This window comes from Oncorhynchus keta, chromosome 32 (genome assembly GCF_023373465.1).
Source record: "Oncorhynchus keta strain PuntledgeMale-10-30-2019 chromosome 32, Oket_V2, whole genome shotgun sequence".
In the NCBI taxonomy this organism is placed as follows: Eukaryota; Metazoa; Chordata; class Actinopteri; order Salmoniformes; family Salmonidae; genus Oncorhynchus; species Oncorhynchus keta.
The window spans coordinates 10,428,513-10,444,937 of record NC_068452.1 but is presented as its reverse complement, the minus strand read 5'-3'; the positions used below and the strand labels follow the sequence as shown (position 1 = coordinate 10,444,937).

The window sequence follows — 16,425 nt, the reverse complement described above, 5'->3', positions numbered from 1 at the left end:
AACAAATACAAAACTTTAGATGAATGTGTATATTTCTCCATTTACAGTGCCAGCTGTTCCTGTGCTTTTAAGCACTTCTGGTTGGAACAGACATTTCTCGGGATAGAAAATTGGTAGATTCTCTGGAAAATATTAAACCTTACTTACTACTACATATTTGTAAGATGAGCATTGTACTGTATTTCTCTCTCATGGCCATGCGGCTGGGTTGTGAAGAAATAAAAAATTGCCACCCCACGTCAGTACGTGAAGGAAAAGGTCTTTGCAATTCAGCTACACCTGTGAGAGGTCATAGCCAGCATTCCTTAATCTGGTGATCCACCTGAAGGAATTAAAATAATACAACTCAATCTGGCAACCCTGAAACGAATGAGATGACCTGCCATTCATTGTTAGGGGGCCTGATCCTGAACCAGATGGTACACATTAAAGTGGCAATATGTAACGTTTTGGGCGACCTGACCAAATTGACATAGAAATGTGAATTATAGATTGATCATTCTACTTGAAAACAAGTATAAGAAGCGGTAGATCTGTTCTATGTCCACTATTTCTATGCTTTCTGTTCTTACGTTTTGTTTTTGCATCTTTTACTTTCGGTTTTGTACACCAGCTTCAAACAGCTGAAACAAAAATATTTTTGGTTATGGAAAATATAATTTACAGTGGTTTAGAAGGCATAATGACTCTACACTATACTAGCTTATTTTGTCACATAAACTGAAATCAGGTGAACTATTAGAGTTTTAGCAACCAGGAAACGTTGCAGCGATTTCTGCATTCTGCATATTGCAACTTTACAGAGTATGTTGGCTACTCGTGTTGGCGTGTGTGTGTGTGTGTGTGTGTGGGGGGGGGGTTACAGAGTTACCAAGCCACTGGGAATGTAATGATGTTACTGTTTGAGTCATATGGGGCGAGATGATTTTCAGATGCAATAGTAACACCATTACTGTAAACATCAAGCGGGCCCTCTTCAATCAAATGTTTTGAATTCATTTTCCGTTGACTTCATTTTCATTTTACAAAGCAGAACAAAGTTTAATAGCAGAATGACCCGTTTTCGATTCAACCCAAGGCGCCTGGTTACTAGTAGGTAGGTGTTCATGTAGCCATTGAAGACACTCTTGACTGCAGCAAGTGGAGGTGGGGGAGAGGCGTATGCTCCGCTGGGCAGGAATGCAGGAAAACACAGTCATGTGAGAAGCAGGATACTCATCGGAATGCAGAGGGCTTTGTGGCCTCCGGCCAGAAAGAAGAGAAACCAAGGAACACTTTCTCATTTCTATTTATTATCATTTTTTCTCTCTTGTCAAAACACTTTGCTTAATTGCTGGGTCGGCTTCTGGTTCTGTGCAGGCACTTACCTATTGAAACTCTCTCTGTTCCAGTAAGCATCGGTGACTTTGCCATGGGGATTTTGTACATAATCTCTCATATAAAACAGCTCAATGGTAGAAAGTCACAACTATTCTTCTATTACCGCCAACAATAATTGCTTACAAATGTGCACCAAATGATCACTTCTTATTTTGTGACTTTAGTTTCTCAACACACATTGAGCGATATACAAATGAATGATGTGGTCGCCGAGCAGATTCAAAGAGGTTTCTTCCATATCTTCCTGTATCCGTCTGCAAACATCTACTTTGAGCGTTTGCTTTGCCTGCCTGGAGTGCCAGGTGGGTGGAGTTTGCACTTCTGGGATCATTTGTATTGGTTTCATTGCATCAGGCAAGCAGAGCTTCAGTATTTTGAATGGTATTTGAACCGAAGTCCAGGTATACATCATCATACAACCATTGCTATTCTATGAGATTAAGTCAATGCAATGCCAGCAACAGGGGTTATCCTGACACTCTCTCCTCTCTGCCTCACTCACCTGCCAGGGCCTTGATGCGCGAGCGCTCGAACAGGCGAGCCGAGCTGTTCTCATTATCCCACTCGTCATCCCAGCGGTTGTTGACCGTGTCGCTGCTACTGTACTGCTGCGTGATCTCCATGTGTTCATATTCCGCGGCTACTGTCGTCATCCTGACCTTTCACCTCTGACCTTTTCACCGATTACACTTCTTCATCAGTGGCTTCTGATGAAGCCCTGCAATCACAGAAACAGAGAGAGACATGTTCACATACACGCCACATTCAGTTAGGACACCAGGGCTGTATTAGGTGTAGGATGAAGTTGCCCCGAGATGCTGATCTTCGGTCAGTTTAGCATATTCCCCTCTAATGGTTTGTGGTTAGGGTTGTGGGAGGGGAAGCTGATTCTAGTTCTGTACCTGGGGTGGACTTCTCCCAGCAGTGGAATTACATATTGTAGATGGCGTTCCAAGTCATCTATGTGCTGTTATGCTGTGCATCTCAAAATATTGCTGTATCATATTAATGTGGTTGTGAGATCTGATCATCTGTGCAGCACGACTACAGAAAAGATGCCCTGGAACGCAACCATTGTATAAGGGCAGAACTATGGGGATATTTTGAGTAAGATTTCAGCCTGATTTTTCACGCTATACTCTCGGTTAGTTTCCTAAACATGGTTCATAGGTAAACAAATGGAGCAATAGGACACAATGTCTATCTCTTGGTTTAATCACATTTTCCAAATATGTCAAGGATTTAAACACAATTACAGATTTGTGAAAAGTGAGAAATGTAATGACAATGACACATTTTGTCGTAGTAGAAATTACATTATAGTGAAATGGAGACAACAATGTTACAAATGTAAGTTGTGTTACCCCACTCAAAGTGAATTAGCCAGCAATGTGTTGCTGATGCCGAAGGACAAAACTTATCAAGACACACAGTGCCATCTTCTGGTAAAACCCGAGACTCACTTCTACCAGAATGTTTTCTATCAAATATACCACATTCAATCAGGGTAGCCATTTCCTACAGTCAATGACCAAAAGCACCCTCTTTGGCATCATGGGTGGAAAGTTATTCATATTTTTCAAATTTCCGTCATAAAGATAATAATAATAATAATAATAAGATAATACAAATTAAACGAAAATTGTGTTATGTCAAACCGTTTTGTTATATTTCAGTCTCTGTGATATATATAAAGTTGATAGCAGCATTAGATTCAAAATATTATATTTCCATTTTTAAATATAGCTACCCTGAAAATCCTGAGCTCTTCATTTAAAATAAATGTATTGACACCAGATGGTATCATGTTAGTCATCATTAATAGTGACAAGGAGAGGAACTGCTGTTTGACAAAGCGAGATATTGGTATATCAAACTCCCCAAAAACTTTACTCTTCCACAGGTATTTTCCCACTCCTAGATTTGCAGTCCTCTATTGTTGAGAGTGTGCTTCCCTTGGAATTCTCTCAACCAGCTTCACCTGCAACGCTTTTCCATCAGTCTTGAAGGAGTTCCCACATATTCTGAGCACTTGTTGGTTTTTCTTCACTCAGCGGTCTAACTCATCCCAAACGATCTCAATTGGGTTGAGGTTGGGTGATTGTGGAGGCCAGGTCATCTGATGCAGCACCTCATCACTCTCCTTCTTAGTCAAATAGCCCTTACTCGGCCTGGATGTGTGTTGGGTCATTGTCCTGTTGAAAAACAAATGATAGTCCCACTAAGCGCAAACCAGATGGGATGGAGTATCACTGCAGAATGCTGTGGTAGCCATGCTGGTTAAGTGTGCCTTGAATTCTAAATAAATCACTGACAGCGTCACCAGAAAAGCACAACCACACCATCATACCTCCTCCAACATGCTTCACGGTGGGAACGACACACGTGGAGATCATCCGTTTACCTAATCTGAGTCTCACGAAGACACGGCAGTTGGAACCAAAAAATCTCACATTTGGACTCCGACCAAAGGACAGATTTCCACCATTCAAATGTTCATTGCTCGTGTTTCTTGGCCCAAGCAAGTCTCTTTTTATTGGTGTCCTTTAGTAAGTGGCTTTATTTGCAGCAATTCGACCATGAAGGCCTGATTCATGCAGTCTCCTCTGAAAAGTTGTCTGTTATTTGACCTCTGTGAAGCATTTATTTGGGCTACAATCTGAGGTGCAGTTAACTCAAATGAACTTATCCTCTGCAGCAAAGCTAACTCTGGGTCTTCCTTTCCTATGAAGGTCCTCATGGGAACCAGTTTCATCATAGCGCTTGATGGTTTTTGCGACTGCACTTGAAGAAACTTTAAAAGTTCTTGACATTTTCCAGATTGACTGACCTTCATGTTTTAAAGTAATGATGGACTGTCGTTTCTCTTTGCTTATTTGAGCTGTTCTTGCCTTAGTCCTATTTGGTAAAATACCAAGTCCATATTATCTTCTGAATACCACCCCTACATTGTCACAACACAACTGATTGGCTCAAACGTATTAAAGGAAAGAAATTGCACAAATTAACTTTTAACAAGGCACACCTGTTAATTGAAATCCATTCCAGGTGACTACCTCATGAAGCTGGTTGAGAGAATGCCAAGAGCGTGCAAAGCTGTCATCAAGGCAAGGGTGGCTACTTTGAAGAATATAAAACATATTTTGATTTGTTAAACACTTTTTTGGTTACTACATGATTCCATTTGTGTAATTTCATGGTTGTGATGACTTCACTATTATTCTACAATGTAGAAAATAGTAAAAAATAAAGAAACTCTCGAATGAGTAGGTGTATCCAAGCTTTTGACTGCTAATGTATATAATAAATAAACTAATAATACTCCCATCTGAAGCTTTTGAAAATAGGCCTCATACCCTAGAATAAAGAATGATAAAGAATAAAAGAAAGAGAGACGGAGGGCATCATTATTATCATCACCATCATCACAGCTCCTACAGTTGATTTGATGGAAGCAGCAGTGTACATACCAGTATGTACTTTGTTTCCCTAACCAGAGGCCTACACAGTGACTACGGCTGACATTTATCCACTTCGCCACTTAGCAGATAGGGCTAAGTGCTTACATTCAGCAGAAACTGCAATCCTCTTCCTGTAAACATTAGTAGTTGTCTATAGATTGCCTCAGCCGTTTCCTCCTCGTCTGATACGTTGTGTATCCCCTGTATCCCTCCCCTGACTAGGGATGAGTCCCAAATGTCCCACCCTTTTGCATATTTAGTGCCCTATGGGCCCTGGTCAAAAGTAATGCACAATAAAGGGAATAGAGGCCTGTTTGTGACGCACCTAGGACGCAGGTTGACGTCTATTGTCATGAGTCTTGTCCTGGATGCAGAACTGAGTGATTTCCGCTAGATAGGCCAGCTGCAAAGTCAAAATTCAAAACCATAAGGCAAAAGTGATAAGTAAGTGGCTCAGGGAACAAAACATCGATATTTTGGGTCCATGGCCAGGAAACCCCCCAGACCGTAATCCCATTGAGAACTTGTGGTCAATCCTCAAGAGGCGGGTGGACAAACAAAAAAACTAATTCTGACAAACTCCAAACATTGTTTATGCAAGAATGGGCTGCCATCAGTCAGGATGTGGCCCAGAAGTTAATTGACAGAGGTTAATTGCAGAGGTCTTGAAAAAGAAGGGTCAACACTGCAAATATTGACTCTTTGCATCAACGTCATGTAATTATCAACAAAAAGCCTTTGACACTTATGAAATGCTTGTAACTATACTTCAGTATTCCATAGTAACATCTGACAAAAAATATCTAAAGACACTGAAGTAGCCAACTTTGTGAAAATTAATATTTGTGTCATTCTCAAAACTTTTGGCCACGACTGTAGATTTGATCAACTCTCTGTCTGGCCTTGTGGTTAGAGCAGCGTTTCCCAAACTCGGTCCTCGTGACCCAAAGGGGTGCACGTTTTTTTTTTTGCCCTAACACTACACAGCTGATCCAAATTATCAAAGCTTGATGATTTGTTGATTATTTGAATCAACTGTGTAGTGCTAGGGGGAAGGAAAATAAGTGCAGCCTTTTTTGGAGTCCTGAGGACTGAATTTGGGAAACCCTGGGTTAGATGGTCCGCATCAATATTATTTGGGGGTTCAATCCCTGGTCGAATCATACCAAAGACTAAACATGGGACCTAATTCCTTTCTGCTTGGCACTCAGCATTAGCGGGATGGTTTGTGATTTTGGCAATGAGGTGTATGTATCTGCGTGAAGTTGGATGGAAGTGGCTAACTAGCATTTGCTCAATTGCTAACTAGCATTAGTACGATGACTTGAAAAGTCTACAGGAACAGCTAGCAAACTATCTCCAACTTCTTTCATACTGGACGCAGATACATAAAAACGGTATCCACAAGTTCATACGACTCTGGGGAAGAAGATCAAATCTTACGTGTGTGAACTATCCCTTTAAGGAGATGGATTGGGGCTAAGGCCCTGTGACAGACTAGCATCCTGTCCAGCAGTTGTACTTGTACATCAAGCTGCCTCATGCTGCAGAAACAGGAGGTAGGCTGCTGCCCCTATGGGCCGTCCTGGCTCTGACAAGGCTTACTTACTTAATAAGCTGGAAAGTGAGGATACCATGCATTTCATTAAACTTTTGTGTGTCTTCCTCCAAATAGTCTTGTTTGCATGTCTTCATGAAAATCTTCCAACGAATATCTAAGGGACTTGAACAAATACATGAAAAACGAGTTAAGTATCTATCTATCCGTTAGAACAACCTCATTTAAAGTTATGACCTACATTTTAAAAAAAATCTAACTAGCCGGCAGTAGTTTCTGTTGTCCGTCAACCCCCATAGAAAAACAATATGGTACATATGTATTTGGAGGGTAGACCATTTCAATCTGAACGCGGCCCATGACAACTTTATGCAACATGTGGAATTAAGCGTCTACGTTCTATAAGTGACTACCTGTTTGTAGGGCTATATATGTTTATGTAACCAGCCCCAGATCCTCACGAGCATGCCTGTTTGTCTGACGTCTTCCCAAGAAAAACAGATTAATAACTTGCGATCCAAACATTGCCGCTAACAAGGCTGTGTGTATGTATCATGTTTTTAAACAACTGAAAAGCGGTTTGACCTGGGGCAGATACCTCACTACGGGGATAGAAGACATGCTTGAGTCAAGCCTGAAAAAAAAGCCATAAACTGGCAATCCCCAATCCCACTGGTTTCTCCTGTAGACATAAATACATACACTACTGTTCAAAAGTTTGGGGTCACTTAGAAATGTCCTTGTTTTTGAAAGAAATGCACATTTTTTTGTCCGTTAAAATAACCCCAAATTGATCAGAAATACAGTGTAAACATTGTTAATGTTGTAAATGACTATTTTAGCTGGAAACTGCAGATTTTTTTATGGAATATCTACATAAGCGTACAGAGGCCCATTATCAGCAACCATCACTCCTGTGTTCCAATGGCACATTGTGTTAGCTAATCCAAGTTTATCATTTTAAAAGGCTAATTGATCATTTAAAAAAAACTTTTGCAATTATGTTAGCACAGCTGAAAACTGTTGTCTGCTTCAAGAAGCAATAAACCTGGCCTTCTTTAGACTAGTTGAGTTTCTGGAGCATCAGCATTTGCGGATTCGATTACAGGCTCAAAATGGCCAGAAACAAAATACCTTTCTTCTGAAACTCATCAGTCTATTCTTGTTCTGAGAAATGAAGGCTATTCCATGCGAGAAATTGCCAAGAAACTGAAGATCTCATACAACGCTATGTACTACTCCCTTCACAGAACAGTGCGAACTGGCTCTAACCAGAATAGAAAGAGGAGAGAGGCCCGGGTGCACAACTGAGCAAGAGGACTAGTACATTAGAGTGTCTAGTTTGAGAAACAGACACCTCACAAGTCCTCAACTGTCCTCCTCGGTCCAGTTTCTGTGTTCTTTTGCCCATCTTAATCTTTTATTTTTATTGGCCAGTCTGAGATATGTATTTTTCTTTGCAACTCTGCCTAGAAGGTCAATTAAACTTTTAAAATTATAAAATTGGATTAGCTAACACAATGTGCCATTGGAGCACAGGAGTGATGGTTGCTGATAATGGGCCTCTGTACACCTATGTAGATATTCCATTAAAAAAATCTACCAACCGTTTCCAGCTACAATAGTAATTTACAACATTAACCATGTCTATAATGTATTTCTGATCAATTTGATGTCATTTTAATTGTCACGACTTCCGGCAGAAGTCTGTTCCTCTCCTTGTTCAGGCGGCATTCGATGTCACCAGTCTTGTAGCCATCGCCGATTCACCTTTCATTTCCCATTTTGTTTTGTTTTCCCACACACCTGGTTTACATTTCCCTCATTACTTGTCATGTATTTAACCCTCTGTTCCCCCCCATGTCTGTGTGTGTAATTGTTTATTGTCAGGTAGGCCCGCTTCCGGCTGGTTTGCGCCGGGTTTTGTTTTATGCCCGTGCTTTGTGGCAGCCGGTACTTTGTATGTGGTTGTGGTACTTTGTGCTGCCTCACTTGTTCTTTGGGCATTTGTTTTTGTGGCGCAATTGTGTTCTGTTACAATGATTTCCTCAGTAAAGTGCTTTGTCCCAGCTACACGCACCATTGACATTAATGGACAAAAAAAAAAAAAAGCTTTTCTTTCAAAAACAAGGACATTTCTAAGTGACCCCAAACGTTTGAACAGTAGTGTACATCAATTCACTTTCTAAAAAACCTGTTTTCGCTTTGTCATTATGAGCTATTGTGTGTTGATAACAAAATAAATGTGGTCTGAATACTTTCCGAATGCACTGCATCTCCTCAATTTCACACAGCATACTTTCAAAACATCTCACTCACTCACTCACTCTCTCACACTCTCTCACACTCTCTCACACTCTCTCACACTCTCTCACACTCTCTCACACTCTCTCACACTCTCTCACACTCTCTCACACTCTCTCACACTCTCTCTCTCATCAGATACTTTCGAATCTAGGCCTCATACCACATTTCTGCCAACTTAAAGCCCCTATGACTACAACTTAGCCATTGCTCTTGCTGTCCCTCTTTTGCCATAGTACAATTGTGTGTGTGTGTGTGTGTGTGTGTGTGTGTGAGGCACTTCAAGGAATCAGGGATTATCTATTCAGCACATTAATCATATGCTAAATGGGGCACACCATTTCTCTCTCACACCATTTCAAGAAAAATATCAAATTAATATCTGCAGTGGCAGGTATTGAAATTGTTTGAGAGAGTAAAGGGAGCCAAGATGGATGCTGTCCTTCAGCTGTGTTAGCAGCTACAAACCACATGACATGGAAACTGCACCAGTGGAACTCCAGGTCACGATTTCCTGCTTTCGTGGACCAAGAGACATGGAAAATGGGGGAACACAAATGATGAGGTTCATGACATGGGAAATGCATCCTCTTAGAATTAGCTCATCTTTTCCAGAAACTCTTGAACAACGTTCCCCTCCAGGCAAAAGTGATAGACCACGGGTAGCTCTGGTCCAGGGCGCTAGTGCTTTAAGGATGTGCACTAACACCGTTGGACAAGAGCTAGACCACAGACAACAAACAAAGGACGGCATAATGTCATTACAGCTGTAGCACAAATGAAAGCACAAAAAGACACCATTTCCAAGAGACTAGCCCAGCTGCAAAACTCCATTTTGAATAACATGACAATCAATTGCAAATGAGCTAAAGTCGAACGAGAGTTAGACACATCATTAACTATTTGGTTCTGTACGAGCACTGCTACCAAATGACATTGATTGATTATATTATAACCTTATGTATATTAATCATACAGCCAACATTTAAGACAGTTTCTTACTGCAGGGTCAGTCAGTGAAATCTTGGTGTGCAGCCCAGCTGTGCACCCTTGGGCAGGACACTGGTTCTAAGCCAGCTGTGCAAACGGCTAATTTGTCAAAACAGTAAGTGATCTGAATAAAATACAACTGGGAGCCTGTATCAGAAGTGCAACAAAAGCTTGCCGCTGTGTAACTCATCACCAAAAAAAATACGTAGTACTAATGCGTTTTAAGGTGCTATAGGCCCCAACCGAGGTTAGGAAGGGCAAAACATCAACCCAACACAGTCTTTGCTGTGCTTCTACCTCACAGGACAGATATTGAATTAGGGCACTTAGGGGGAAAATCATGGAAACAAATGTGTATCAAGTATCCAGAGGAGGAGAATTGGGAAAGAGTAAAACTATTATAGGCTACTGCGGCTGCGCATGGTTCTCGCCCACTCCCAAGGGGTCTTTGTCATTTCCGCTAGTTCTGTTTGGGCTTAGATAACAGAGAGTACTGTATGCTTATCAGCTATTTGGCTTCAGTTATGCCAAACATACCCCAGTCCAAACATTGGCGTATGTAATGTTCTATTTTCCTTGATCTACTGTCGTTTCCTGAATACTCATAGTATCACTAAATGGATGAAAAGATGGAACTGAATAACACAATGAAAATGACTAAACTATTACTACCAATTTCAAAGGGGGTGACACTCTAGACCCAAACTGTTATAGACCTATATCCATCCTGCCCTGCCTTTCTAAAGTCTTCGAAAGCCAAGTTCGTAAACAGATCACTGACCATTTCGAATCCCACCGTACCTTCTCCGCTGTGCAATCCAGTTTCCGAGCTGGTCACAGGTGCACCTCAGCCACGCTCAAGGTACTAAACGATATCATAACCGCCATCGAGAAAAGACAGTACTGTGCAGCCGCCTTCATCGACCTGGCCAAGGCTTTCGACTCTGTCAATCACCACATTCTTATCGGCAGACTCAACAGCCTTGGTTTCTCAAATGACTGCCTCACCTGGTTCACCAACTACTTCTCAGACAGAGTTCAGTGTGTCAAATCGGAGGGCCTGTTGTCCGGACCTCTGGCAGTCTCTATGGGGGTACCACAGGGTTAAATTCTTGGGCCGTCTATTTTCTCTGTATATATCAATGATGTTGCTCTTGCTGCGGGTGATTCCCTGATCCACCTCTACGCAGACGACACCATTCTGTATACATCTGGCCCTTATTTGGACACTGTTAACGAACCTCCAAACAAGCTTCAGTGCCATACAACACTCCTTCTGTGGCCTCCAACTGCTCTTAAAAACGCTAGTAAAACCAAATACATGCTTTTCAACCGTTCGCTGCCCGCACCCGCCCGCCTGACTAGCATCACTACTCTGGACGGTTCTGACCTAGAATATGTGGACAACTACAAATACCTAGGTGTCTGGTTAGACTGTAAACTCTCCTTTCAGACTCACATTAAACATCATCTCCAATCCAAATGTACATCTAGAATCGGCTTCCTATTTCGCAACAAAGCATCCTTCACTCATGTTACCAAACATACCCTCGTAAAACTGACCATCCTACTGATCCTCAACTTCGGCGATGTCATTTACAAAATAGCCTCAAACACTCTACTCAACAAATTGGATGCAGGCTATCACAGTGCCATCCGTTTTGTCACCAAAGCCCCTTATACCACCCACCACTGCGACCTGTATGCAGTAGTCGGCTGGCCCTCGCTACATATTCGTAGCCAGACCCACTGGCTCCAGGTCATCTATAAGTCTATGCTAGGTAAAGCTCCGCCTTAGTTCACTGGTCACGATAACAACACCCACCCATAGCACACGTTCCAGCAGGTATATCTCACTGGTCTTCCCCATAGCCAACACCTGCTTTGGCCGCCTTTCCTTCCAGATCTCTGCTGCAAATGACTGGAACTAATTGCAAAAATCGCTCAAGCTGGAGACTAATATTTCCCTCACTAACTTTAAACATCAGCTAACCGATCGCTGCAGCTGTACATCTGTAAATAGCCCACCCAATTTACCTACCTCATCCCCATTATTGTTTTTATTTACTTTTCTGCTCTTTTGCACCCCAGTATTTCTACTTGCACATCTGCTCATCTATCACTCCAGTGTTAATTTGCCAAACTGTAATTACTTCGCTAATATGGCCTATTTATTGCCTTACCTCCTCACGCCATTTGCACACACTGTATATAGACTTTATTTTTTTTCTATTTTGTTATTGACTGTACGCTTGTTTATTCCATGTGTGTTGTGTTGTTTGTGTCGCACTGCTTTGTTTTATCTTGGACAGGTCGCAGTTGTAAATGAGAACTTGTTCTCAACCATCTTACCTGATTAAATTAAGGTGAATTAAATAAAATAAAAAAATTAATTACATCAGCTTAAATGGCCTAGTATTTTAGACACAAAAATGGCACTGGGGAGGCTGCAAGACTAATGGCTCAGTCTCTAGGCATTCTCAGACTTTGGTCCCTATAACAAGAGTGTACATTCCTTTTAGCCTAAAAGACACAGCTGTGGAAACTTGCTTGCAATGGTGGTCCTACTGAAGGGGAGATGGCCCATGCATGTCTAAGTTGGCTGACCACTCCCAAAACAATGTACATACCATCACCCAAACCATTTTTTCCCCACATTTTAGTCAACACTCATATCCAGAGCGACTTACAGGAGCAATTATGCTCAAGGGCACTTCAGCCGATTTTTCACTAGTCGGCACAGAGATTCAAACCAGCGATCTTTCGGTTACTGGCCCAATGCTCTTAACTGCTAGGCTACCAGCCACATGCGCACACACGCATGATCACACGCACACGCATGCACGCACAGCGAGGCTGTGTGGTCCTCACCTGTAACCCCAGTGGTCACAGCTGTTCCCCACCCTTCCACCCACCTCTTTTACTGACCATCACCTGCCCTGATAGAAAACAGGATGCCACCCTCTCCACCACCTTTTTCACTATAACACATGCTGTTGTGTCAATTTCAAATACCAGCCCCAAACACACCAGGTATCAGTTTATGTGATGACATTCATTGTCTTTTTAATAATTGATTCTTAAGATGCCTCTCAGACCGGACTTATGAAATGTGAGATATCTATCTCAAACAAATAGAAGATTTTAAAAGCAGTTTGGAGTTAAAAGGTCCCGTGGATAAAATGGCTGGTTGCCTACAGTGGAAGGGGCATACAGTATCTGTGCAGTTTGAGCATGACTGTTTTATCAGTCATTTCACTGGATGAGCAGATAATGTAAGAAGAGTTTAGGGAAAATGGAGCCTGAAGGTGAGAGAAATTCAATTCAAGGCAGAATTCTGAAAATAATTTCTCCTTAACACAACTGATTTATTTATTGTGAAACCATCAGGGCACATAAATAACTGTTCCACTGCTCCCTGAACAGATGATACTCATTGAAAGGGCTACCTTGATTTTAGCCCGGCACTTGCGGGGCGCAGTCACAAGACGCACTGGGCTGAGCAGACCCACAGGAGACACAGTGCGTAGGGCTGGTGCCATATAACACGGACCGAGGGGACGCACTGGAGACCAGATGCCCTGAGCCGGCTTCATCCCTCCTGGCTTGATGCCCATTCTAGCCCGGCCAATATGAGGAGCTGCGATGTAGCGCACCGGGCTATGTATGCGCACTGGGGACACCGTGGGCTTCACCGCATTACAAGGTGCCTGCCCGGTCACTCTCTCTCCACAGTAAGCACAGGAAGTTGGCTCAGGTCTCCTACTTGACTTTGCCAATCTCCCCGTGTGCCCCCCCCACCCCAAGAAATGTTTGGGGCTGCTTCTCGGGCTTCCTTGCTAGCAGTGTTCCCTCGTACCACTGGTTCACCTCTCCTGGCTGCCTCCACCTGTTCCCATGGGAGGCGATCCCTTCCAGCCAGGACGTGGTACGTGTTCGGCATATTATTAAATATAACTGAACACTAAATACAAAGTAACAAAAGGCACAACCGAAACAGCTCCGTCAGGTGCAAAACACACTAAACAGAAAATAACTACCCACAACTCAAGGGCGAAAACAGGCTGCCTAAGTATGGTTCTCAATCAGAGACAACGATTGACCGCTGCCTCTGATTGGGAACCATACCAGGCCAAACACCTAGAAATACAAACATAGAATGCCCACCCCAACTCATGCCCTGACCAACCTAAAATAGAGCCATAAAAAGAGGAACTAAGGTCAGGACGTGACATGGTGTAACTGCACAGAGACTCAAATTGAGAAAAACAAAGACAAAAACAACAACCTAAAGATATTGGAAAATACATGTATATCGGTTGTGGATATGCCAGGATATCATCATTTTGTAACTTTCAGTTCTTGAACACATAATTTGGAAACCAAATATGTAATATTTGGTCTGTGCATTTGTGCATATGTGTGATATTAGACAGATGGATAGGTTGTATTTGTGTGAGTGTGTGTGTGTGCTTGTGTCTTTCTGCATTCACACACTGAAGTTTTTCCCCATTGCTAAGGGACCCCGCCCTTTCACACAAGGCTGAGAGGGGCTGGCAGACACTAGGTCTGCATACAGCAAATGGTCTTAAGAAAAGAGCCTGATCCATCAAGCAAAACCTAATAGCAAAATGCACCAGAGTGCCAAACTTTAATGCCACTTATGCCATGGAAAGCCTGATCAAAAACTCTTCCGTAGAACCATTAAAACCCCAAATAACTTGAAACAAACATGTCACTCAAGCCTTGTGGTTTAGAAAAAGTATTGATTCAGTAATATCAAGTCCCATAGAATACCCACAGTGTAACTACATTGCAGGTCTTAGAGTTATTAAAAATCCTTTAAATCCTATAACAATCTTTAACTGTGCATGTGTTCCTTTGTAGTTCGCAATGGATATTTCACAACTTCAGTTCCCACTGTGGCTGGCATAACTTTTGGTAGGTAGGATAGATAGGCCTACCAGGTAAGCTTAACGTGCCACCACTGGAACGAGGAAGTTACTAGTTGCTTGGAAAATAGATGCTTTCAGTAACTTCGGCCTACAGCTTCACTACCATAGAGCCGAGTATTTGGCTCGGCAGAACCACTTTGTTTAACTGACTCATCTCCCTCATTGCTCGCATTTTAAATGTTGCGAGTCCTTCTGTGACTAGGACATTGAGGAATCGACTCGACCAGGTCGCATTAGTGCTGCAACGCTGGACTGGTTTGATGCTGAAGAAGCCCGCATGTAGCATCAACTGCAAAGATTTAGTCCACCAAATAAAAACTATATTGGAGACACAAACAACATGTTGATGAGATGTAAATGTAAAGTATTTGGTCACTAGCACATAGTAGAGAAAACCATGTAGGTGATGCTTCACGTCCTCCAAGTTATGTTTTGAGGAGGAGCCGAACACTTGCGTATTGCTAGTTACTATATCATCATCGCATCAAGCAATGACAGATTTTAGCTGCCAATGTAACATTAGCCAACAGCGGCCATTTCAACTACGGATACACTTCACCTAAAATGAGTAATGTGGTCTATATCAATAACCCAAAATTATCAATCGTTAACAACTATGCACCACGTAAAACAAGGACCATAAAATAGTGGAATTTCTGTTATTGTGCACAACCTAACTCACACATCCTGTTAATGCCACAGTTAGCCTATCGAACTGTACAGAATAAACAAACCAGCTAATCCTTGCCCTCGCAGCATCACCACCTTTCGCGCAGCGCCACAGATCCGCACGACCACGCCTGTTTGCGTCCATTCTACTGTACTGTTATTCCACCCATAATGAAAGTCACAGAACACCATGCAAATTGATATCAGACAATATACAAATGAAATATTATCCAAATTGCGCATAATGTATAAGATAGGCCTTTAAATAAAGGCATTTCTGATATGAGCAGTAGGCCTACAACATCAACATGTGTAAAAAAAACAAAGACCTACAAAACATAGTTTCAATCGTATGTCTATATAGACGTGATTCACGATTTCATATTTGCTTAATTTCACAATTTTCCATCACCTCACAGTAAATTTAGGTAACCTATTTGCTTTGTAGCCAATCGGTGGAACGGAGATTGTCTAACCTCTGGCCGAATTACATTATAACTGGCAATGTGATGAGAAACTCGTCTGTTTCAAACAACACATTTTTTGACTTACCAATCCAATAATAAGGAACGAACTTCACCGCCTTCAGAATCCGCAACGGGCAAACGAGAGGCTGGGCAACAAGAGCTGGGAATGACTGGGAGAATCCGCACTGCCGCCTCCAGTCCACCAAAAACTGTAATGCTGCACTGAATTTCGAAGGGGCGGGGATTATAGAGACTGAAGTAAACCTATCAGAGGCTACACTAAATCAAACAATTGGAATATTTGTTATATATTATATTAAAAACATAAATGAAATATTATAGTCTAGCCTACATCAACATACAGTTTAAATCGGAAGTTTACATAGTTGTATTTATTTATTTTTATTTCACCTTTATTTAACCAGGTAGGCAAGTTGAGAACAAAGTTCTCATTTACAATTGCGACCAGGCCAAGAAAGCAAAGCAGTTCGACACATACAACGACACAGAGTTACACATGGAGTAAAACAAACATACAGTCAATAATACAGTATAAACAAGTCTATATACACGATGTGAGGTGAGATAAGGGAGGTAAAGGCAAAAAAAAGGCCATGGTGGCAAAGTAAATACTATAGAGC

At 41.9% G+C, this 16,425-nt stretch overlaps 1 protein-coding gene across 1 annotated transcript in view; it reads right to left on the bottom strand.

The window, feature by feature from the left end:
- The window catches only part of LOC118365729 (spectrin beta chain, non-erythrocytic 1-like), a 97,154-nt gene extending 81,134 nt beyond the window's left edge, over window positions 1–16,020 (bottom strand). The window contains exons 1-2 of the mRNA XM_052490177.1: window positions 15,870–16,020; window positions 1,883–2,098 (exon numbers count right to left, since the gene is read on the bottom strand). Of these exons, the coding sequence (XP_052346137.1) occupies window positions 1,883–2,033 (151 nt within the window). The 5' untranslated portion in view covers window positions 2,034–2,098; window positions 15,870–16,020. The remainder of the gene's footprint in view (window positions 1–1,882; window positions 2,099–15,869) is intronic.
- Window positions 16,021–16,425: the final 405 nt, after the last annotated feature.